This window comes from Pelophylax lessonae, assembly GCF_965119305.1.
Source record: "Pelophylax lessonae genome assembly, chromosome: 1".
In the NCBI taxonomy this organism is placed as follows: domain Eukaryota; kingdom Metazoa; phylum Chordata; class Amphibia; order Anura; family Ranidae; genus Pelophylax; species Pelophylax lessonae.
Genome location: NC_138768.1, coordinates 474,556,609 through 474,583,462, shown reverse-complemented (window position 1 = coordinate 474,583,462; position 26,854 = coordinate 474,556,609). Strand labels below are relative to the sequence as shown.

The following is a 26,854-nucleotide window of genomic DNA, read 5'->3' as shown; positions in this document are numbered from 1 at the left end:
CCGTTTTTTTCCCATTTTGGCGTGGCGTTCCCCCTCAAGATTCCCACAGCGCAAGTCACCCCGCAAGTCGGATCCGACTTGCGGTGTTGCGGTGCGACCTCCATTCAAATCAATAGGATCCCATAGGGAACCATTGATTTTGAATGGAAGAAAAAAAAACGTATAACGTGGCTTAACGCACGTTAAGCAACGTTATAGCAAAGTTATTCAGCTTTTAGCAGCGTCAGGCGTTTTTAACGCTGTAACGCTGGTCCTCAGAACGCGCAGGTGGTGGGTTCTTGTTGCAGCCTAAAAACGTCTAAGCCACTTACAGCTCAAAAACGTCTGAGTGTGCATGAGGCCATAGAATAACATGGAGGGGCGTTTTTAGGCTGCAAAAAGAAAACGCCTGACGCTGCTTACAGCGGCGTTAAAAACGTCCCGTGTGCATGGGGCCTTAAAGTGTTAGTCCCAAAAAAGAGACTGACAACATCACTACAAGGGCTGTCTTTGAAAACATTTGCCTACGGGAGGCAGTACAGAGTAGTTGTATGTCTGCATTTTATAAGCTATTATCTGCCCCCCACTGCTAAGCTACAGACGAGGTTTGAGAAGCAGACTTAGGTGGTTAGAGAATTGTCAGCTCAATTGTAGAGCTTCCTGTTTAGTTTAGTTCACTTCAGAAATGCTTTTTAAGTCCTTGCTGGTTTTCCCATGCAGGGGTTTCCACAATAAAAACAAACATAAATGCCATTTAGTCTCCTGGCTCTCTCTAGCAGCGTTGCTTTTGTATTAGTCCTTCAGACCATCTAACATGGCACCTCTGATCTCATGCAAGCTGTGTACCTGACACTTAGCTCTCTTGCAGCTCCCTGCTGCTCTGTCACCAACTGCACCTGTCTTGCAGATGTAGATATTCTGGCTGCCCCATGCACCCTCTCTGACTCCTGTGGAATGTTGGAGGCCTCTTGGCTTCTATGTAGAGACCTCCTCTCTCTCTGGAGGCGCATCAAACTCTTGGCAGGTCTCAGATTATAAGGGCTGTGAACACCTGCCCACAGATCCTGCTGTCCTTCGGCAAGACATGGCCACTGGGTTGGAAACTTCTTCCCACCCAATCTCTTCAAAGTCTTTGAGCTCCAGACCTTGGTTTGGTAGTTACAAAACCCAGCGAAAGGTGAAAAGTTACCTTTCTCCGCTCAAATCTGACATTCTGGAGCCCCTCAAACTGTATTGCTAATGTAGCACTGTCCCCGTAGGGCTTGCTGTATGATGACTTCTCAGGGCTCCTCTGATTACCAGCAAACAGTCACTCGGGGTACAGTTCACACATCCCTCCTTACTCCCGATGGCTCGTCACACAATAAACAGTCCAGGGGTATTGATTTTTAGTGTTTATTTTGGAACTTGGATGGGAGAAGGGAATAGTGGGATACTCCAACTGTAATTATTCATAATGGACAAGGACATTTGGCCTCACCAGGTTGCTTGTGGAAGCAGCTGCACTGCTTAATCCATGCTGCCACATGTATGGAAAGGGTTAAGTCTCCTTGCTCTTTTCTCTCCAGCAATAGACTTGGTGAATCTACATTATCTTCAGGACACTCACTAGCATCCCCTTTACTGACACCCATCCACTGACTCTTCTATCTGCAGGCGCGCCCCCCCCCCGGGGCAGGCCCCTTGACACAGACCTGTACTCACTGTACTGCAGAATCAGGTCCTTCAGTGTCTCCCCTTTCAGTCAGCTTCACAGGACCTCTGGGTTCAGTTCCTCTCTACTAGCACTCTCCAGCCCCTCAGATCGACTACCTAAGGCCCCATGGCACCTCTACAGAGGAGGAGGCAGCCATCCCCTCCCTCCGGGACTCGCTATCCAGACGTAAAGACCCTGAGCATATGTGTTCCTGGCTTTTATACAGTATCCCAGCATGCACTGAGGCACGTTTCCTCTGCCAAATCACCAGGGCTGTATCAAACGCCTGTACACTCATTTGTCAGGTTTCCTCCCACTGTCCAATATGCCTTCCTATTGGACCAGTGTGAGACACTCTGCAGACAGAACGAGTTGCACCTGAGCACAATGAGCAGACCTCACTAACAGATTCTGCTCTCTGGTAAGCAGAGAACAATATAGATTTACCTGCAGTCCTTCTGGTAAGCAGGCAGGACTCAAAACTATACTCTCACTCTAGCACCTACCTAGGAGGGTGCTACACTAAAAACCCTTTCTTACTTTTTCCTTGATTTCACAGTGAGAGGGCCTCACGCTGTCACAGGTTTCAGAGATCAATAAGGAAGACTGGAACTTATGGATCCCTAGACTACAGAGAAGTTTAATAGGACCCTTGTACAGCCTATCTACAAAGCCCTCTCTCTTTCATATATTGTACCCACAAGACTGAAAAAAAAAAACCTCTCCTAAACTGTTTTTCCAGGCAAACAGGAAAAATATTCCTTATTTGGTGGACTTATCCAAAAATCAAACGCTACTGGACAAGAATACAAGTCTTAAAATATTCTGTAACCAAGAATGCACTCTTAAATGAACTAATTATTGATGTTCAAAAACACTCTTAGACACTGATCTTTTACATCTTTTAAGCTGTAAAAATATATATTGCAAAGGCTTGGAATTCATCTGTGGTCGATATCGCCACAATGAAAAATAAAATTTCTTTGATTATGCTTAATCTAAACATGCTAAGCATCCTACAGTACATGCAAAACAAGAGAGGTTGAGAGAATATGGAACCCATGTTAGGACATATACCATCTCCTACCTAAAGGATTTATAAATATAACATTTCGTATTCCTGATATGTTCCTGCTGTACCATGTACTTGTATGAAAAAGTAGCCTATTCTCTTTGTATTGCTTCCTTTGTGTGAAATAGCTGATGTTCCTGCCAGTCCCTCTGCTTTCCCATTAAAAACTGACTACACTAGGCATGAAATCACCTTGTGGTCAGTTCTTTAGCTATGCTGGGAACTCAGTGTGCTCTGCTCCGATAATCAGACTTCTCCTGACATGCTCCAGCCCCCCTCACGGCCTTTCACTTTGAAGTTAAATGTGCTGTTGCTTTTCCTCCCTCAGCTCTAATGCAGCCAGGGGCTGACTGGCAACATTCGGCCCAGGGGGAAAGTACAAACCAGAGGCCCATGGTGCAGCGACTCGGCCCCCTTCCCACTCTCCCTTTTCCCGGCCTCCTCCAGACCCCATTCCAGGCTAAAGCTCTACTCACTGGCCGAATCCAGGTTCCCGACCTGGTCAGCAGGGAGCAGTTGGGGGGAGCTGGGACAGCTCTGTCTGGGCTGCCTGGGGGAGGAGAGTCTCCAGTGGGCATAGAACTGGCCTCTGCCCAGACCCAGTTTACACCGTCTATGCTGGGGGGGGGAGATCTGTGCTTTGTCCTTGTCTTCATCCCACACTCAATAGTTCAGAAGTGGGGACTTTTTACTTCTCTTCACCAGGAATCCTTTAGGCATGTCTGTGGCAGAAGCAGTGCATGATGCATGGAGCATCAGAGCGGCCCAGGGGGCAATTGCCCCCCCCCCCCCCCTGGCCCAGTCCTCCCCTGAATGCAGCTGAGAACAGATGAAATGTGATCACTTATAAAAAAAGTGAAAAAAAAATATTTATAATGTTTTTATATCTGTACACAAATGTTTGCCTTTAATTTCTATTTTAAACAGAACGAGTTGTTTTACAAGGTGAGGGATAACAATCACTTTGAGCCCAATATTTAGGGGGTGGTTGGAGATAGCCCTCAGCTGGGAAGTGCACTTTCTCTTTCTTCCTATCATCATTTCTTTTTTAATTTGCTCCTTTACGGTCACTTGGGAACTGACATACCTTCCCATACTTTCTGGTGGCCAGAAGGTCATTGCCAATGGGTTTTGGGTCTACAGTGGTACAGTTACTACTACAAGAAGTTCTGAAAACATTGTTTCTTTTCTGATCCTTAATTAATCATCTCCTTTTTACTCTGTTGCATACATTCAGATTGTACATTGAATATACTGTATGTGTTGAGTTTTGTTGAGAAAGGACTGCAAGGAGTTCTGTGAGGATGACCTTCTACTGAAAATCCAATGAAAACCATTGCAACATCAAGCCAAAACTGTTTTGATTTTTTTGAGTTTTTGAATTTTGGATTGAGTGGGGAAGGATACGAATCCCTGTTAGATGTTTACAGCTATCTTGGGTTCATTTAGGGAGATTTCTCTATACTGTGACTCCCGAAGATGGCCGAAGCTCTCAGAAGCCACCCAGCCATGGGAGATGCCATTGCCAACCAGATGTTTCCTGCTGATCTCTGAAATTACCAACCACTTACCTACTCATCTCTGCAGTTACCAGCCACTTATCTGCCAATCTCTGCATACAATCTGGCTGCTTGCCTGCCAATCTCTGCAAGGTGAAAGCACCATTCTGAAGACCTTCCACACCCCTTGACATGCCGATCCAACATCATAGCAGTGAGTGCATTACTTATGTATTTCCTCTTCCTCTAACAGCTTACATTTAGATGGGTGCACCCTTTTTTGTCTACTCTTCTTTTGTGCTTTAGGTTATTTAGGACCTGTAATTTAGCGGCAGCACCATCTTTACTCCTTCCTTTGCACTTGTTAAATAATAAACTTTACCCTTTTACCTAAATCTATCAGATTCTTTGCTTGCCCCCCTCCTTGCTCAACATCCCCCACATCCTGGTATAACTGGCAGCACTACAATTCTTTCCTTTTGTCTACCAGGAAAGGCTAAAACATCTGTCACATTTTTATTTCTGTATTTGTTAATGTTGCAGATATCCCCTGACGTCCTGTCTGCTAAAACCGTTTCATTGTGATAGGAAGTAGAAGAAATCTCTCTAACACAGCCCTGGATGACAGTAAATACCAGCCAAGGATTATTATGCTTTCCAAATCCTTTTAGTACTAAAACAAAAGTTTTAGAAAAACAAGCACTAAATGACTTACAGTCACTGTTGTGGCGTATTATATCAGGGTCTGTTATAATTTAATGCTTGCTAGTTAAAGTTAGCATTTGTCTGCTGGCCTTTACATTGTAGCCTATTTGGCACTCATATAGCACACAGTAATACAGTCATTATATGGAATACAACTCTATGTAGGTTTAAACCATAAAAGAAATATAAAACTATGAGTTATTATAACATGCCTAAGCAGTTATGCCATTTACATTATAAAGTGTCCATTTAGGCTATATAATATAATAAGTATTGCAAGAGATAAATATTCAATAAACAGTAATCATAAGGAATTATAGCAGTTTTACCACCAACTCATGTCACTTATTTTTATTCTAATTCTACAACCTTACAGGGATGTACCCAGAGCATCATGGCTGCAGCAGTTTCAACTCGAGCTGCAGAGTTTACAAGGAGGCACTACTTGTCAAACTCACGCATCAAGATCATCGCAACCGTGGGTCAAATGCTCGCCTCGCAGTTGCTGGAATGGTTCCGCGATGTAAAATTGCCATTCAGCAACTGAACAAAAACCCTTGACAGCCGTTACTATCTTGCCCTCATAAAATCAATCCATCCCGGATCCACGGATTTAGAGGGCAGTAAGCACAAAGACCGGGGTTTTATCGAGAGGCCCGGGTCTCATACTAACGATTGGGATCCAGAAGTCCTGGTTCTGGGTCACCTGATCACTGTGATAGCCTCTGATTAGCTATCACAGTGATCAGTTATTGTGAAGTCCATCCTTGTATTTCTCTCTCTGTGAATGGAGAGGAAAGATACATTGTATCTTTATCTCTCCTCGCGGAGAGAGAAAAAAAAGCTGTGTAAAAAAATAATATGAATACATAAAATAATAGTAAAAACTAAAGAAAAAATACCTTGATCAATGTTTGATCTAGGTCAGTGCCAGTGTTAGTGTTTGGGTCAAGTCATGGTTAGGGGCAAAGGTCATGGTCAGTATATTTTGGACAAGATTTTTTTTTTTTTTTAAAAAAAACAACATTTTTAAAATTTAGTATCAGTGTCAATTAGTATCCGTGTGTTTTAGGTACCATAAAAAAAAAGAAAAATGTGCATTATTGTTTCTGGGCTGCCCTACAGGTACAAACAACAAATAACATACATATATGTGGTATCACTGCGATCGTTGGGAGCAGGGTTTTTTTCTTTTGGGTTGTTCTATGGTAGTAACAAGAAATATAAAGCTAAGTTTAAAATGTGTTTTTTTTTTTTACTATTTTGGGCCAGGTTTCCTTTGATAATAAATAAAATAAAAAAATAGGGGATATCCATTACAATTTACCTCCAAATGAAAGCCCAATTTGTCCTGAATTAAACAAGGTATAATCCACCTGGATGCACAAAGTAGTTGTGATGATGTGGACGGTTTTACTAACACATGTCAAAATTGCAAAATTGTGCTTAGGCATTAGGATTTGTTTTACCCTTAGGCGCGAAAGGGGTTAATGTTTAATAAAAGATTTATGAAATCCAGCTGTTAAGCAAGGGAGATAAATGATCATAGTGTTATTATATTCTGCCTCTGGAGGCTAATCTGCAAATCTCTTAACCACTTGATCTCTGGAAGATTTACCCCCACTTCATGACCAGGCCATTTTTGACTTCTAACTTCCACTTGTTCAATTAAGCTTTGATAATAAAACCTGGAAGCTGATTGGTTTCTTTGCAGAGCTCCACCAGATTTTGCACTCTCCAGTTTTAGTGAATCAACCCCTAACTAACACTTTTGACACTGTGTGGGAACCAGTGACACTAATTCAGTGATCAGTGCTACAAATATACACTGGCTGGGAAGGTGTTAACGTGACTGTAAAGTCTCATTTTTTTTCCCTATAAAAAACAAACATGTTATACTTATCTGCTCTGTACAGTTGGTTTTTCACAGAGCAGCCCAGATCCTCCACTTCTCAGGTGCCTCTTCTGCTCTCCTGACCCTCCCTCCTGGTAAGTGCCCCCACAGCAAGCAGCTTGCTATGGGGACAACCGAGCCGAGTCACAGATCCCTGTGTCCATTCAGACACGTGGCTGTGGCCCATTCCCCCCCTCTCTCCTGATTGGCTCACTGACTTTAATTGACAGCAACGGGAGAGAATGGCACAGCTGCTGTGTCTCAGCCAATCAGGAGGAAGAGTCTCAGGTGACCAAGACACTCGTAGACATCGCTGGATAGAGATGGGGCTCAGGGGGTGCTGGGGCAGCTGCTGCACACAGAAGGCTTTTTATCATAATGTTTAGAAGGCATTAAGATAAAAAACCTTCTGACTTTACAACCCCTTTAACCTTCCTAGCGGTATTCCCGAGTGTGACTCGGGGTAAGATTTTAGTGCCAAAAGCGGTAACCCCGAGTCACACTCGGGGTAGCGCTAAGAAGATCGCTGGATGCTGGAGGAGGTTTTACTTACCTTTTCTCCGGGATCCAGCGAAGACTGCGAGCGGTGTGCGGCGGCGGAGCTCTCTCCCGATCGTCTGCGAGCCCCGGCTTCCGTCTCCGGCGACGTGACGTCCGCCGGGGGGTGGAACCGGCGGCAAATTCGGATGTAAAATGCACCAAACACACTGATATCGTTCAAAATAAAATAAAATCACATTACATTACCCCCCAGTGCCCTTTCCTGCAGTTTTACTGTACTTTTTATGTAAATATATGTATATATATATATATATATATACATATATATACAGTATATATATATATATACGTATATATATACACATATACATATATATATATATACACACACACACACACACACACACACATATTATATATATATATATATATATATATATAATATATATATATATATATATATATATATATGTATATATATATATATATATATATATATATATATACACGTATATATATATATACACGTAATTCTTGTGAATGAGCAGCCCAAACCAACTGTATACATTATATATATATATATATATATATATATATATATATATATATATATATATATATATATATATATATATATATATAATATATATATAATATATGTATACATAATATATGTATACATACATATATATATATATATATAATATGTATAATAAATGTATACAGTTGGTTTGGGCTGCTCATTCACAAGAATTACATGCTTTCAGCACCTAAAATAATGGTACCGCTTTCAGCACCTAAAATCCAAAAGAATCATACCGCCAGGGAGGTTAAGCATCTAGGGCGATCAAAGGGTTAAATGTGTGCTTAGCCAGTGTTTATGCATGTTCAGTCTGTGGTGCTTTTACTAAGGGCTGTGATGGATTTTTTTTTTTTACTAAGGGATGTGATGGATTTTTCTTCCTGCTTTGTAGGGAAACAAAACCTATCACTTCCCCACTGTCAGAACGGAGCTCTACTTTGTTTACATAGCCAGAGCTTCATCCTGTGTCTTCCCGACAATCAGCAGGTGCCGGCGGAGATCCATTGGCTGGCACCTGCTGATTAGCTTCTGCTGTGGTTAGTCCCCTAGGCAGAAGTGCAGAATCACATATATATATACACGTGATTCTGCACAGAACGGATGTCCTGTAGCAGTAAATCTGCTATAGGGTAGTCGTTTTGTGGTTAATTTAGTACAATAAAAAAAATGTATAAGATGGCACATGTAAAAATTTCACAGTCATAAAAAAGATTACTTTACTGCAATAATGATTCAAATGATGTTCCTTGAAAACACTCTAAAGGGAAATTTATCAACACCGCTGCAGACAGAATCTGGAGCAGCAGTGCATTGCAACCAATTGGCTTCTTTCTTTCATTTTTACAGCGTAACTAAACCCTTCTATCTTTTACAGCCAAGGAAGCTTCCATCTTAGCCTCTGTTTAATCTGCAGTTGCCATGGTGCTCCACATGTAATTAGTTATGACACCAGTCATTTGATGGCTTGACGGTTCAGTTGAAAGCACAAGTGCCGGTAACAGTTATTATTCAAACAACGCATGCCTTGGATGTAACTGTTTTTGGAACCTATTAAAACAATGGGTTTTGTTTTGTTTTCATGGAACAAGCTAAAATTAGAAGCTGATTGGATGCCACGAGCACCAACTTCAAATAGTATCTGCTCCATTTTTCATAAATTCCCATCACTGTGTGTGATCCACCTTCCCAGCCTTTTTCCAAGCTCACCCTCCAATCGGATGATGTTGGAGTGCGCCTAGTCCCATATCCCACTACTATTGGCAGACTGAAATTTGATGGAGAATTCTGATTGGTTACTATCTTTAATATTAGTTCCTACTCCCACATAATTAAGTCTGCTCCTCCAACAAACACGGTTGCTTTGAAGTCCATGCACTCCTCCCACACTATAATCACAATAGAAACACTGGAAGATGTGACTTATCTGTGACTTTTCATACATAAGACTACAGCGTCTGCCACCAGGGGGCACCAAACACACAACACTGAATAAATCAGTTTCATGAATGCCTGATGTCAGGGGGGGTTATTGCAGATCAGAGAGAGTGATTGTGTTCTCATACAGAAAGCCACAAGAGGGAGAAGCTTATTTGATACAATAATGGAAATATGGTATAGCCTGCATGTTAAAAGGAAAATCACAATGCTGTGATCAGGTTTTGATTTGAATTTTAGTGTGATTATGTAGTGCAACTTGGATGCAACTGTGATAAGGTTTGTATATTCTATTGAGGCAAAATCCAACTGGAATTGCACCAAAGTATTACAGGAAATAAAAAAAATAAAAAAAAATGATTCTGCTGAATCACATTGAGGTGAATGGGCATTATTGAAAAGAATGTGATTCCATTCCAAGTCGCATCTGAAATCGCACTAGTGTGAACCAGGTCTTAAAGAAAAACATAGTAACTCAGAATTTCTATTATTATTTGAAAATATACTACAGTTTACAATTTGAATCACAGATACAGCAACAGCATGCCGCATTTTATAAAAGTCCTTGATTTTCATCAACACACTGTTAAATGATTTAGGGTCTTCCTGACTAATATTTCCTGTGCAAAAAAGCACAAGTATGTTGTGTACGTTTACATATGTATATGCATGTAAAAATTGTTCTAGGTACCAGAATGCCAAAAAATAATAATAATAATAATATAATTTGTGTAAGGGGTAGATGTGATTTATGCATGTATTTGTGCTTACATGTGTAAAATACTGGCCAGTAATGAAGATTTGGCTACAAACACATGGACGCATTTGCCTGTGTAGCGTAAAGACACTGCGTATTCTTGGTATCTAGGATGTTCTGGAGCTATGTTTAGTTGTCCATAGAAATGAATGGTTGAAGGCGGCTGTGCACAGCCATGCACCGCTATTGGTATAAAGCAGCAAATGCACACAGATGTAATGCTCCAAACGCACACAAGGTGTGTTCAGCGCATTATGTCTGCATGCATGTGCTACTTCACGCAATTTGCTATGTACAGTCACCTTCACCCATTCCTGTCTATGGGGTCGATTCACTAACGTTTACCGCATGCGATAAGGGTATCACGTTACTTATTTTGCATAAATTATAGCATGCAGTAAACTGTAAAGTCTAATTCACAAAAAATTCACAGCATGCACCGGTCCATGATGTAACGAGGGGGGCGGTGCCACCAGGTGGCCTCATCCTTACCTATTTATGTCAAATTGAACTAATTACAATTAGGACTTTGATCCTGAAACTGCCCGTTGGCGCTTCCTTGACGCCAGCCGGTGCCAGCCAATGCTCACTAACAGTGCAACTTGATAAAAGTGCTGAATCCTCGACTGAAAGTCCAAAAGATCCAGAACTGTGAAACTGTAGAACTCCTGACCCTGTTATGCTGTACAATTCACTGAATACTGTCCCCCGCTTTATCCAGCTTGATGTAGTATGAGGTAGAACTCTGCAAATCTGTAATTGCAACTGACACAATCTATGCAATTCAGGGCCCAGATGCAAATGCCCCCCTTGACTGTAACTCTTCAGGGTCCACTGACTAGGTACCCCCTTTTCAGCTAGCTGACACTGGATCCCAGAACCTCTTCTGGAGTGGTCCCCTCTAATTTCAGGCAGACCCCTAGGGGCAATCCTCAGTACTCACAACTTGTGTAGGCTTTCCTGGGACTGGACCCCTCTCTCTCTCTCCGCAGGCTCTCGGCATACTTGATCCCCTCGGCTCAACTCAGCACTCTCTGGATACTCAGGCGACACCCTGAGATATCCTCTTCCTCTGACAGGAGGAGAGACAGCCGTACTCTCCCTCCTGGGACTCTGCTCCCGCCAAAGACACCGTGCCACTCACTTCCCCCCAAACTTGTACCCACTCCCAGAATCCTTTGCAGCCTAATCTGCCTTCTGGGGTAGTTACAAGCTGGGATGTGTCCCCTGATTGGGCTTCCCACACTGCCCTATGAGAAGCCTCTCACAGGAGCCAGTGGGGATACTTCTCCCCTCAGCAGGCACATCTGGAAGCCCTGACACCCTAGCTAAATAAATCCCAGCCCTGCTGTTAGGCAGACAAGGCCCACTATACATTTTACCTAGCACCTACCTGTAGGGTGCTACATTACATTTGACACTTTTTTAGTGAATGGGTAGGGGTAAAATATCTTCCATACTCTTTCCTTTAGGGGGGCGCAATCTAAGGGCCCTCTTGTGAAAGGGGGCTTCCAGATTTTCATAAGCCCCATACCTGCAGGCCATCATTAACCACCAGCCATGGTTGTGGGGATGAGGACAAGAAGCTTCCCCTGCCCCAATGCACCCCCCCAATGTTGAGGGAATGTGGCCTGGTATTGTTCAGGAGGGGGAGGCAGCTTGCTCGCTCCTCCCCCCCCCCTTTCCTGACCTGCCAGGCTGCATACCATGCCATTCTGAGGAATTTTTTCAACACCTTGTAGAATCTATGTGTAGCACCCTACAGGTAGGTGCTAGGTAAAAGTATAATGGGCCTTGGCCGCCTTACAGCAGGGCCATGATTTCAGATGGACTGTCATGTCTCCCAGGTGTGGTTACTGAGAGGTGATTCTCCCCACTGGCTCTGTGGGAGGATTCTCATTGGGCAGTGGTGGAAATCCAATCAGTGGCCCATTCGGGCTTGTATCTACCCCAGAAGGCAGATTCTGCCTCAGAGGATTCTGGGAGTAGGTATAAGTTTGAGAAGAACACATGATGCAGTGTCTTTGGCGGGAAGCAGAGTCCCAGGAGGGAGAGTATGACTGTCTCTCCTCCTGTCAGAAGGATCCGGTGTCTTGGGTGGCTGCCTGAGTATCCAGAAGAGAGAGTTGAGCTGCAGAGAGGATCCGGTGTGCCGAGGACCAGTGGAGAAAGACGGGTTCAGTTCCAGGAAAGCCTTCCAAGGTCGTGAGTACTGTGAACTGCCCCTGGGGTCTGCCTAGTGTAGAGGGGACCACTCGGGTGAAGGTCCCAGGGATCCTAGAGCCTGCAAGTGTAAAGGGGGTTGCCTAGTGAAAGGACCCTGAAGTGTAAAGGGGGTTGCCTAGTGAAAGGACCCTGAAGTGTAAAGGGGGTTGCCTAGTGAAAGGACCCTGGAAGTGTAGAGGGGCGGTTGGGCCCTGAAGAGTTAAGTGTGCTTGTTAAGAGTTGCAGCAGTACAAGCAGTTACAAGGAGCTACCTCAGTCAGTGAAGGGCTGGAGGGAGTCATACACAAGACTTTTGAGCTAGACAAAGTGTCAAGAGTCAAGGATCATTACAGTCCTGGATCTTAACAGTATTTAAAGCGCCAGGAAGCATTGGTCGGCATTCAGTTGGTATCAGGACAGTGCTAATAGGCATTTTTCTATATCTACGCTGAAGAAGTCCCGCCCACGGACGATACACGTGCGCAAGGGAGAGGAGATCGTGACGTCACTCGTAGCCCCTGTCAGCAGAGCGTTCCGCTCTGTCTGGAGACCAGCTGGATTGCTGTACTGCTCGTTTTTGCATTACCTTGAAGTAAGAGGCTGTCCATTTGTTTTATCAATAAAGTGTGGTGTTTGAAACATATTGCACTATGGTCTGCCCCCTTTCTATTGCATGGGGATCGTTGTGAACACCTTAACAAAAAGGAGAGATGCCCTCTGTGATTGCTGTCCTGGTCAGGATTTTCACATTGCTGGGAGTGTACTTTTAAGGCTGTCTTTTCACAGCGTACAGGTGAGAGGCTAGCACCTCTGGTGAAGGATTGCACTGAACAAGCACTTGTGTCCTGTTTACTGATCAGCACTGAGCACTTTCATTGGGATTTCTTATTGGACTGTTTTCTCCTCTTTTTTACAAGACTACTGTGTGCCATTCATAGACTCTTCATTTATCCATTGATGTTTTTATTGTCTTATTGTTTTAGCGCTGCACTTTTCATTATCAGTTTTAAACTGCTGCCTTAAAGATACCAGGAGGCTTGATAACCTCAAATATTGGGTTATATTCATCAATCATTGAGTAATGTGCAGGAGACTGGAACATCGTGATACTCTATTTTAAAAAGGATCAAAGTCCTTTATGTACTCTTCTATAAAACATAGATGGCTTTTCTGAAACTCAGGGCTTGGTTCAAACGATCCTTTTTATTTTCAGCAGGCTATATCAATGTGTAGACATAAGTGAATCAAAGGTAATTAATCCCTTTTCACACCTGAGCATTTTGTCTCATGATATGGTGTGCATGGTGTAGTATATGCAGTGTATTCTGGTGAAGGATACTGATTGCTAATGCACACAACTAATGTATGCATTCGTTTTCAGCCCTTTACAAGAATGGCAAGGGATAGCTATCTTAGATAAAAAAAAATACACTGCTCAATAGAATTAAAGGGACACTTTTTAATCAGAGTATAGCATCAAGTCAATGAAACTCCTGGGATATTGATCTGGTCAGCTAAGCAGCAGAGGGGGTTGTTAATCAGTTTCCGCTGCTTTGGTATTAAAGAAATTAACAGCAGGGGCACTATATGGGAAACAATGAGACGACCTTCAAAATAGAATGATTTTATAGGTGGAGGCCACTAAAAAATAGTTACATACATACATAGTAGGTGAGGTTGAATAAAGACAATAGTCCATCCAGTTCAACCTGTGTAGGTGTGTGGCTGTAATCATCTCACTTAGCCCTTAATGTCCTGATCCTTGAAATGTTTCCCTACTTATCTTTTCTGACTGTTTTTCACTAGTTTTGCATTTGGCTAGGGTCAGTGTCACTACTGGAAGCACGAGGCGATACCTGGACCCTATAGAAATTGCAAAGACATTCCAACTACTCCAGGATGGCAAATCAATACTGGCTATTGCCAGAGGGTTTGCTGTGTCTCCCACCACAGTCTCAAGAGCATGGAGGAGATTCCAGGAGACAGGCAGTTACTCTAGGAGAGCTGCACAGGGCCATAGAAGGTCCTTAACACATCAGCAGGACCGGTATCTGCTCCTTTGTGCAAGGAGGAACAGGATGAGTACTGCCAGGGCCCTAATAAATGACCTCCAGCAGGCCACTGGTGTGAATGTCTGTGACCAAACAATCAGAAACAGACTTCAGGTTAGTGGACTGAGGGTCCAATGTCCTCTAGTGTGCCTTGTGTTCAGTTGTCCGGCACCGTGGAGCTTGATTGGCATTTTCCATTGAACACCAGAATTGGCAGGTCTGCCACTGGCCCCCTCTGCTTTTCACAGATGAGAGCAGATTCACCATGAGCACATGTGACAGATGTGAAAGGTTCTGGAGAAGCCATGGAGAATGTTATGCGGCCTGTAACATTGTTCAGCAATGATTGGTTTGGTGATGGGTCAGTTATGGTCTAGGGAGGCATATCCATAGGGGAATGCACAGACCTCTACAGGCTAGACAATGGCACCCTGACTGCCATTAGATATTGGGATGAAATCCTTGGACCCCTATGCTGGTGCAGTTGGTCCTGGGTTCCTCCTGGTGCACTACAATGCCCGGCCTCATGTGGCGAGAGTATGCAGCCAGTTCCTGGAGGATGAAGGAATTGATACCATTGAATGACCCCCCATGCTCGCCTGACCTAAATCCAAAAGAACACTTCTGGGACATTATGTTTTGGTCCATCTGAGGCCACCAGGTTGCACCTCAGTCTGTTCAGGAGCTCAGTAATGCCCTGGTCCAGAGGGGGAAATACCCCAGTACACCATCTGTCGTCTCAAAAGGAGCCTGCCCCGACATTGTCAGGCATGCATACAAGTACGTGGGGGCCATACAAACTACTGAGTACCATTTTGAGTTGCTGCAATGAAATTTCAGCAAAATAGACCAGCCTGCTGCATCATTTTTTCACTTTGATTTTCGGGCTGTCTTTGAATTCAGCCCTCTGTAGGTTGATGATTTTCATTTTCATTAAGCGATATGGCATCCTTTCCTTCCTAACACGTTACTCACTCCATATCAGTATAGATATTCAGCATGAGATTTTTCTCCATTGAGATCTGATGTGTTTTCAAAGTGTATTAACTAGGCATTGCCATTGTTTGCTGCCGTTTTGCAAAGGAATGATTGTAACTGTGTATATCATCTTGGATGGGAGTCATATCAGTGCCTGCCTCCACAGTGCTGTGCCACAAATATCAGGGCAAATTCCATTGTTATACTTCTGCCTCCTTTATAATATTTATTATTTATTATATATTGCATGCTGCTAATTATCACTGTTAATACACAAAACCTATTACTACCGCGGTGACTATTGAATTCCACCCTAAACTGACACATATTTGGATATATATTGTAAATAAACATGAAGATCAGGGCACACACAGGTATTTAAAAGTGCATAAAGTATCCAAGGATTTATTCAGTAATTGGTAAAGGTGGGCTGTGACCCACTTAATTGTCATTGAATAAAGCCTTGTATTATTTATGGTCTTTCAAATACCTGACTGTGCCCTGACCTTCATGTTTATGTGCTTATGTGCACCAATTGGCAGGGATCAATTATTGCTATGTTTCTACAGTATATACATTATATATTGATATAACTTTTTTTTTTCACCAAGGAATTGAATAAGGGTCAGTAAGTTTTCTTGTACAAAAGTTCTTATTTTAAGAAAAGGCATAAACATACATCAAAACACAGCATATGTGTACAATTTGAGAAATAAAAATGGAACGCAAGAAAACAGATAGCAGCAAAACATGATACAGACATAGGGCGTAAGCCAACCTTAAAACATCGCGGACCAAATAAGGGTTATTAACAAGCAAAAATTCGTAGACAGGGACCGAAAGTCCCCCCTGGTGGCTTACAGTGCAATAAAAATAACAGAAGAAGAAGTTCTAGTACGTTCCAACTAGCAAACAGGGGCTGGGCCTGAGAGTACCGAGCCAGAGAAGAAAACAACACAAACAAAGAAAGAAACGACAATAGAAGAAGACTAAAGAGAGGGTGGGGGGGGGGGGAGGAGGATGGGGGGGAACGGGTCCTGCGGGGCGAGCGTCCAGGGGGCATTAAAGAGAGAGAAGGGTGGTCTGGAATCCGGAAGGGGCAACGTTCGAGATCCAGGGGTCCCACACCTTAAGAAATTTAGCATGAGAATCAGAAACTATCGCAGTCAGTTTTTCATTAATTAGAATATCATTCATACGGTTCTTGACCGCCTCAAAACTAAGCAACGGGGTCTTCCAAGAGGGTCAGTCAGTAAGTATTCTACCAATAAACAAGACATCTATACAAGTATTCTTTAGTAGTTTGAGTCAAAGGCTTAATTGAGAAACCAAAGAATGACAAGGATGCATTTGATGCATATTAATGTCCAGATAAAAGACTGAAGCTTTGGTTACATAGTTAGTCCGCTTAAAAAACGGCATGCGTTCATCCAGTTCAAGCAATAGAAAAAACCTCCATATGCACAACCCAATATCCACAGTTGATCCAGAGGAAGGCAAAAAAAATTCTTCCCAATCCCCCAAGAGGCAGTCAGACATTTCCTAGATCAACAACCCCTGATGGTATTACCTTTAAATGTTAGTATCTAGTTATATTTTGTGCATTTAGGAATGCAAGCGGCCCTTTTTAAAACAATCTACCAAGATGACCAGTAACTAGTACTTGAAGGAGTCTATTCCACATCTTTACAGCTCTTACTGTAAAGAAGCTTTTCCTTTAGTCATTACTCTGTGGCTCGTTGGTCATCAAGATATTATGGTTATTTGAAATCTTGTGTTATTGAGTGATGGCAGGGGCATTTTCTGAATATGGTGGGATTGTGTACAAGATCATTAATTGGGCCTCATTCCTTGAGAAAGTGAAAATGCAGCACACTGCAAAAAGAAGGAGGGGTTTGCATTGTGTCATTGGTGTCAGTGGACAGTGTAACAACCCCCATCATTGGTGTTAGTGATTAACCCCAGCAGTGACCACAATAATTACCTCCATACTGGTGGTCAGTGGCAGTAGTATATACACCATTCTTTGTTGGTAGTCAATGGCAATGCTGTTAACCCCCTTAACCCCCTCCCTGCATTTATAGCCAATGGAAGTGTAATACAAAAACAACTGACTTTTTTAAGGTCACTGGCAGTGTTAATTAACTCCTTTCCCCCCACACTCTTCTTAGTGCCAGGTGTGGAAATGCAGAGAGTATCTGAGCACCCACTATCTGGCTGCAACTATGCACATTTGACCCCATGTGTACTGCATTCACTGCACACAGTATGGATAAGCCACTGGTAGATGGAATTGAACACAATGTACATTTATTCATGTTTGCAAGTTTTATTGGGCTTTATACAGAGTTTTAGTCACCCTAAACACCTATAAACAATGTCAAAATGCCTCTTTTTAGTTACCATACATCACATTTATCTAACTGCAAAAGTAAAATCCTGAAAAAACTGAACAGAAACAGTAAAACAAGCACCCAAGTGCCTCTGGCATAAATGATTAATGTGACCCAGTAGATGAGCAGTTGTCTTGGTAATATGTGAGTAGCTGGGTCACCTGTGTAAAAAAATTGAAGCTTTTATGTTTTATGATTGAATTAATATTGCAGCAGTCAAAATCAACACTTGAGCCATCTGTTTATATGTAGTCCAGCTGCATTACATGGCTCACCAGTCAGGAACTTAGAGAGGACTGCCTACACACAGACTGATATTTACAAGTGATGTGATTTGTGAATTACTTGCAATAATTAGGTGGTATAGAGAGTAAAATCCAATTAATAAAAGGTATGGATTAGTATTAGAAGCATCATGTTTAATATCCATGCAGTTGTTTCAGGTGTGAGCCCTTTTCTGTAGATAAAAGGGATTGATCCATTCAAAAGTCATGAATATTGCAGCTTAGTTTTCTTTCTTCAGATTTTTTTTTCACTTTATTCACCCAGTGACCCTGAAAGTAACATCTGCTACTCCTGTTTTAGGGTGACAGGGCTCACTCACTGTGTTGTGTTTATGGAGGGGCAGGGCCATCTTTAACGTGGGGCAAAAGGGACAGCTGCCCTGGGCCCAGGCATTGTTATGGGTCCCAAAACAGCTGCCCCTTGAGACAGTGCTGCCCGCAAAGATTTTCCAAGTGTAGCTGGTGCAGCAGATCCCCCTGCTTGCTCTACCGGCTGTTTAAATCAAGTAGCCTTACTGTGACAGGGGGAGGCACAGCCGTAGGCTGTATGTACTAGAGCCAGCAAGTCACACTTCTCCCTCTGTCAGGACCAGAGCGGCTGTGACAGGGAGTGAGGCAGAGCAGTTCTCTGTGTTCCCCCGTTTGCCCTCCTTCCTTCTCCGGTCAGCAGCGCGGAGATCAAACACATAGTACGGGCTATTTGTGGACTCTTCTCCCTAACCCTTCTTCTGCTTGCAGAGGATGACACTGTGAGTTGCAGGCAATCATTGAGCAGTAATAAGGTGCAGTAACCTCTAGCAACTAATGGGTGAGTGTTAATGATGTGCAGTAACCTCTAGTAACCAATCAGTGAGTGATAATGATGTGCAGTAACCTCTAGCAACCATGGGTGAGCTTTAATTATGTGCAGTAAACTCTAGCAACCAATTGGTGAGCTGTAATGATTTTCAATAACCTCTAGCAACCAATCAGTGAGCGGTAATGATGTGCAGTAAACTCTAGCATCCAATTGGTGAGCGGTAATGATTTTCAATAACCTCTAGCAACCAATCAGTGAGATGTAATGATGTGCAGTAACCTCTAGCAATCAATAGATAAGCAGTAAAAATGTGCAGTAACCTCTAGCAACCAGTGAGCAGTAATAATGTGAAGTAACCTCTAACAACTAATCAATGAGCTGTAATGATATGCAGTAACCTCTAGAAACCAATTAGGGGGCCTGGACCAATCAGTGAGTGTGTGGACCAGTTCTTTATGTTTACATTAGTAAAGTTCTTTGAGATAAAGGGCCCTACACACAGCTGAATATCGGTGGCATTGACCTGTTCAATAGAAATTGGCTGGCATTCAGCCCATGTTGTGTACAGCAGCTGGTCTGCCAGAAGCCATCCTCTGTCGAAGGGGCCTGGCCAATAAAGGTCTGCCGATCAGCATTCAAACAGTGCTCTCGGCCATTGGCTGACGGGTGTGTTCTGGCGTGGGGGGGCATCCTCCTGTCTGGACACAATAGCTTAGTGGGGGAGATCGCTGTTCTAACATCATATGTTAGTACAGTGGCTCCTCATAAACCCTTCAGTTTTTTTTGTTCAGCCCGCTGGGTTGAACGAAAAAAAAAAAAAAAAAATACTAGTGTGTACCAGGCCGAAGCCCGGCAATAGACAGTTTGAATTTCAGCCAGTTCAGCAGAAACTGACTGAGATCTGAACCATGTAAAGGCAGGCTGAATGTAGCCAAGATGATTGATCGATCAACTTGGGTACAACCAGCCTGATGGATTTTACATGCAATTATTTCTAGCAGCTGTTATAGCCGCTAGCAATAATCACTGTGTTCACAATGTCACTGTGAACACAATGGCTCCATGGGAGGGAATCCAGCACTGTCCATGTTGATAGGGAAATCAAGCAATTTTCTTTCCTGCAACCCGTGGCTGTGGAAAATAAAATCGCTCTGTCTATGGCTGGCTTAAGTCTGTGTGTAGGGGGGGGGGGGGCAAGAAAATTTTGTCCAGGTTCCAATCAATATTAAAGATGGTCCTGTGGAGGAGCAGTGTTTTCAAACACAGCAAGACTACAGAACAACCCTCTCCTCATCTCCATAACACAACACATTTAATTATATATTTAAAATACAAAAGGAGGGCAAATAAATGAATTGTTAGGGTTTATATACACTTTAAACAGGCAAAAAAATTAAGGCAGCAGCTACAAATACTGTGGCTGCAGACATTTAATATAAGGACACTTATCTGCCCCTGGATTCAGCGCTGTCCTCACCCGACCTAATTCTTCAATCGGACTTTTGGTCCAGGTGCTGGCATCCTGACTGAGAGAAACTAGCTTCACAGCTGGCTTCCAACTGTTCATGCGCAAGCCACGCTGAGCTTTGTAAATGGTCCAGCAGTCTTCTCAGAACTGTCATGTGTCCCCGGAGGCTGCAGGGAAAGGTGGAGGGGAGCGAACTTCCACTCAGATCGCCACGGTGATTCGACTGGAAGTGGGGGAGCAAGTACCTGCCAAAATCAGGTACCTGCTCCCCCCCCCCCAAAAAAAGTGCCAAATGTAAAGGAGGAGGTGGAAGAGCAGAACATCCCCTTTTGGGTGAAGTTATGCTTTAAGCAAAATCCAATACTCAGCTGCGGTTCTAACAAGCACAGAATAAATGAAGTCACAAAATGGTGTAGGGCAGTCAAGGAACCCTCTACATTGTGGTCAGTGGAAAACTGTCTTCTTACATTGGTGGGCAGTGCAGGTAGGAGATCAATTCTCCATCGCTCACTACTCAAGCAACCCTCTTGCTAAAATTACTAAGGAATTCTTGAGTAGTGAGCAATAGAGAATTGATCTTCCACCAACATTGACCACCAAATGTAAGGAGGCAATTTACCGCTGATTACAATATAAGCGCTAACATATACACTGGCCACTAATTTTAGGGAACATCATAATTTTCACAATTTTTGTGGTTATTATTAAATTAATGAAAATTATTTTTGCCATAGACAGCAGGTGGGTATTGGAACAAGACAGGGTGTCAAATATGGTAGGTATTATTTATCATCTTATTTAATATGTTGTGCAATATACTGATAATGCTAATGTACCATGAGCTGAAGATCAAAATATTTTTAGCTGGGTGCCCCGAGACCTTAAAATTAGAGTTGAGAAACGCTGGGGCAGAGGGTTCGAGTGATTTGAGGTTTTTTTTAGTTTTTTGATTAATCTGCTTGCTTGCTGCCCAGAGATGGGCATATCTCTTAAAAAAATAGATGAGGTCTATCTGTTCATGCAATTGTTAAATCAGCATGAAATTACATTTTTGTTCTAGGGATTAGATGCACTTTAAAGTAATACTTAACTTTTATTTCTGCTTTATTGTTTTTGGCTTTTGTTTTTTTTTTTTGCTTGTTTTTTGAGAGTAACATTTTATATGAGTGGATAACAAGATAGTCACAGCTTCTCTGGTAATCTTTTCTGCAGCATTATATTTCCCTAATAGTTTGTGTTGCTGTGTGCACTCTCACGATCCCATATGTGATCAGGCAAATGTATTTGATGAGTTTGTATTGTGGGCCACCAATGCTTTATAATTTATAGCTAATCTAAAAGTAAAAAATGTCAAAATGTAAAAAAAGAGAAAACCGATATATGGGTAAAGAAAAGCTGAAGTTTGATTTGAGACGCTTAACGATGGATACCTTTATGTTTGTCATTTTGTCAATATTTTAAATGACAAATGATGGAGCTCCAATGATTAGGATGCCTTTGTTCTTACTCAGGACTGTGAGGAAACATTAACGCTAATGAGCTATGTGTTCCTTCTTAGCGCTCAGTCCTCATTTTTCATACAGGCAAACCCAAATATCATTATAACTAATTAGCCAGCAGTCCAGCAGGCTTTCCTGATTAACATTTGCTAGTCCCTCCCAAATACACACAACTGATAGATCAGGATTGGTTGGACTAAGACATGTTGGACTAAGACTAAAACATGTTTTGTATAATATACATAGATATTATATTATATATATATATATATATATATATATACAAAAATACCAATTGTAAACATTTGCTATTTTCATCACCAATGATAACGATGACAGGAATCAGATGTACATTTTTTTTTTTTTAACAAATATGGACCAAAAAATATTTGCTACACAAACTGACCTTTACCTGATTATTGCAAGTAAATGATGGCAGTCATTACTACCTATGATTGGCTGGAGGATGGTAAACTGACTGCCCGATAAACATCAGAGAAAACAGACAGTAGACCAAAGATAAATGACATTGGAGAAGGAGTTTGAGATCTGAGCTGCGAACGGAGGGTTAAGCAAATGTGAGTAATAAGTGCAGGCAAATGAATACATAGAATACTTAATGCTATAGGGATGCTGGTCTACAGTTAAGTTATAAAGTGACAGTTACATTTTATAAGGATATAGTGAAGCTTACAACCGTATATAAGAGTTTCAGAGAAATGATGAATGGACTGAGATTTTGTTACATTTCCATGTATTTCATGAGATTTTTTATTTAGAAGAGGTTATGTCCTTTTCAGGCTTTTCCTAATACTTTGAAACCAATTGGTTATTATGAATTACCTTAGTGGTTAGTGGAACAATTTGCTCCTGCTCCAGAATACTGAGAAATGGGATCTCCAAAAAACTGGACAAGAATTCCAATTGTAGTAGCTCCTCCTGTGATTGAGGGAATGCCAGCACTGCAGCCACCCCTTGTGCCACCAATACCTGGCACAACCATCTTGCCAGCGAGGCAGGGTCCCTTTCCTTGGGGGCTCCGGAAACCACCTCCAGACTCAGGTTGTAGGGAAGCAAACTGCTGCGGCTAATCCGGGAAAGAACGTTCTGGATTCTTGTTTGAGAGTGCCCAGCCAGGGGTAAGAGGGCACCGAGACGGACTGTGTGCCCAATACGGGCAAGAATACGACATGGCTGTGGGTGGCCATAACAAGGCACCAAGCTGCAGAAAACACCAAGGTATAAACAAAACCAGTGTAGAATATCCATTAGGTAAAGCCAAAGAGGGAGGGGGGGTTGACACAAGGTAGTGAAGCGTGTGACAGTGGAAGAATAGTGGAAGATAAGTAAGACGGGACAGTGGAAGGTAGGTCAGAGAATGAAAGAAGCAGATGGGAAAGAGAGGGAGGGTAAAGTGCATGGGAGGGGGGTCAATGGAGATGAATAAGAAAATAGCAGATAGCCACATCAATAGGTAAGACGATGAGATGTGTGAAGAACAAAGCAGTGCAGGGTTTCTAAATCAAGAGATGGAAAAGAAATACAGGAATAGAGGGAAAGCAGTGTCTCCAGGATGATCCAGACTGGATGCTGAGTTGAGATCTGCTCTGCCACTGTTTGCTGGAGTCTGGTAATACTGACAGAACAGAGCGAGAGAGGGGAGGGAGAGAGGGACCAGAGGAGAGGTCAAAAATATTGATGAACAGGAGAAGGAAAGCAGGCAGAAGACAGCAAGATAAGAAATGCTAAGGGGTGACTGTAAATCAGAAAAGGAATACAAGAAACACAAAGAATAAACATCAGTCATGGCAAGTCGATGAAATTCAAGTGACAATAGCAAGGCAAACAAGAGAATGTCAAACAATACACTGAAGGAAGATGGGAGGTAACATGAAGGTTAAAAAAAGGCATTAAGTGCACAGTGGGCTGGGTTGGTTGCAAAGTCATGACCTAATTAACACAATTTTTGAGGATAGTCTGGGTCAGTCAACATAAATATAGTCCCCTTGACTCTGTCAGCTATCGGAAACTGTCTGGGACAATGAGCACAAGGCAAGGGCATACAGAGAAATGGGACTAATAACCGTTATTAGCGTGACCATTAGTTGGGCACTTATGATTTCTCATTTAGCATAACTGAAACCACTGCTTTTGTATTATTCTCCCAAACAGCAAAAAGATACAACGGACGAGGGCAAAAATTAGAACAAAGATTCAGAGAAGGCAAACCAGCACAAAATAATTCAACAAAAATAACAAAGTGTTGAGGATGCAAGGCATTGGGGATATAGACTACAGTGATGTCTTGGACAGCTAAAGTCTTGTTTGATACTGCTGGTTGTAATTTTTTAACACTTTAAATTTAAATCAGGTTCCTTATTTCACTTGGATGGCTTCAGGAGTTACAAAGCATCCTGGTTTAACAAAGGGGCTATCTGGGGTCATCAAATGTTTGCCTGTTGCTCTGTCCTGCACTGTATTTGGACTGAATCCAGATAAAAGCAGTAGTACAGAAGGAATGCTGCCAATATGTGATGGAAGAGATGATGCTGTGCCAAAGGGAAAGAGAGAATGAAGAGAGAGAGAGAGACTCCTTGGCTAGAAAGGTAAAATTATAGTGCTGAAGGGGAAGTCATATATAAGAAAAAGCAAATCACTGAAATTAAATGAGCAATGAAGATTGATGAAAATGAGAGAAAGGCTCAGACTGCATACAGGAGAATGTGCAACAGGAGGGTGATGACAACTCTGTGCTCGAGATAAATGTTACAGCTTAGTGCAGCAATGACCAAGCTGTATATAGCAGACACATTTCTGGTCATTTTGCAGGCTGATCGTGGCTAGAGCTATTTAAAAGGCAGTGAAACGGTAATGTGTTTGTGACAGGAATACGCTTAATCATTTTCCAAAAATTGTTTTTTTTTAATATGTTTTCTATATTTACAGAAATGTACTGATCTGCAGCCATTTTAAGAAATCCAATAATGTAAATATAAATCTGAATTTTGACATCCCCACTTTGTTATTTAGATTAGATTCAGGAACAAAGCTGATTGGGAACTAACTCATTTATCGGCAGACAGCGAGGAAGACATGGTAAATATGTACAAAGGAGGACTTGCATTTGTCTTACAAAGTGACACAATGCTACTTACTGACTAATAAGAAAGCAGTGCTAGTGTGAGGGCATTTGTATGCAGGGAGAGAGTCATTCTCCTGCTCGTGTAGATGTCACAGACTGAGGAAGCCCCTTTGCTGCGTATGTGACCAACACCCTAATGAAACCTTCTCTGTTTATTTGGGAAATTTTGAGTGAATCATTTTCACTATGGGGTTTCAGGACAAGCAGGCTTATGACATATATTGTGGATGTGCCAGTGATCATTGATAACACAGCAGATTTATTAAAGCACAACATAAATATAACTCACGGATCTCACAACGCAGCTTGAAAAACCAATTTACATACAAATATAAATACAATGATAAAATCAGATTGGTTTGCTTGGAAATAAAAATTGCTTTGACAACATCTAGATTATGTCTAGTGAATATTGTATGGAAAGTTAAAAAAAATAACCTGTTAGCACCTAGCCAATCAAGAAAAAGTGAATTTGGCATGTGTAAGAATATGTAGTTGAGACATAAGTCTTTGCAAAGAGTTGGGAATTTGGTCACCAATAGTAGAATTTTGCAACAATCAATTTAGGGGTGCTGTTTGCCCCCTAGGTGCTGGCTCTGCACCTATAAGCCATTGTTTAAGTGGAACTCCACACCGTGATACTTTCTCAACTGTAACTTCTTGCAGTAGGAAGCCAAGGGACAATGTAATCTTGTTTTCTTACTCACTTTATTGCCTAGCAATAGGATAGGAGTACTGAACATGTTCCACTCTTTACCAGCTGACCACCTCTCCCCTTGATGCCACGTCTTGTACACATGTAATAAGTTTCACTGTTGTGACTCACAGGCCAGACTTAAAGGACACCCTTGTGCCACAGCAGGGTCCAAATTGAGAGTGAGTCGCAAGGTAAGGGAAAAATAAAACACCAGTCCTCCCACCATCATCTGGGATGCCAAATCCCACCACAGTCACTCACTTCCATTATAAACTGGCTGCTATTTCTTGTATACAGTTGTCCCAACCCAGAAGGTTGCAAGTGTTGTTCGGTATGCGTTAATCTGTCACACTGATTCTGCATGAGCTCAAGACTCCTAACTCAGAGTTCAATGGCTCTATGTCCCATTTACATGTTCTTGTGATATACCAAGGTTACAATTTATTCTCTCCCTTAATGCATTTCTACTTAGAAAGTAACACAGACAACTCTTCCTTCATAAAAGTCATCTTTACTTGCAGACTTGAAAAGTTTACATGAACACTTCACATCATTCTTCAATAGATTTTCCCCATGAATGTGCATTTGGTAACATACATTTGGCTGTGTGATTTCTATAGAGGTAGATTGGCTATGATGCTGAAAAAAGACACTGTCCCTGGTGGTATACAACATAACTTGTGTGGCCCATGCTTGAGAAGGAAAATTGCCCATAAATATTAGAGTTCATTACATGTGGATTCCCTGAGGTTGGGCCCATTGGAAGGAACACGGTAAAGACAAAAAAAGAGCTACATCAAAGTACTTGGTCCTGATTGAAGTACTCCCATGCTAGAACCCCTCTTCCCGAGGTCAGCTCCCTTGCATTTATACCCTTCATAAAGCAAGTGACATAACTGCAGGAGAAACTGTATCATAAATGACCTGGCCCCATGTAGCCAGAACCTTTAAAGCAGCATTATACCACAACAGTATACTGTACATAAGCAAAATAAACAGGTAAACCCACACATCAATTAGGCATCTGCCTCCACTCCCCTGTACTTTAGTTCGACCCAGTATGCCCCAGTACTGGCATGTGAACATAACATAGTAAAAAGAAAAACATTACAGCACAACAGTAACATAACTGCATCATGAAAGGCATTAGAATATTTACACAGAACATCCTTTAATATTACAAGCAAGCAGCAAGAGTATCAACACTTAAGTCCCAGA

At 42.2% G+C, this 26,854-nt stretch overlaps 1 protein-coding gene across 1 annotated transcript in view; it reads right to left on the bottom strand.

The window, feature by feature from the left end:
- The window catches only part of GRIN3B (glutamate ionotropic receptor NMDA type subunit 3B), a 151,315-nt gene extending 127,902 nt beyond the window's left edge, over positions 1-23,413 (bottom strand). The window contains exon 1 of the mRNA XM_082262220.1: positions 22,641-23,413. Coding sequence (XP_082118346.1) covers positions 22,641-23,066 — 426 coding nt within the window. The 5' untranslated portion in view covers positions 23,067-23,413. The remainder of the gene's footprint in view (positions 1-22,640) is intronic.
- Positions 23,414-26,854: the final 3,441 nt, after the last annotated feature.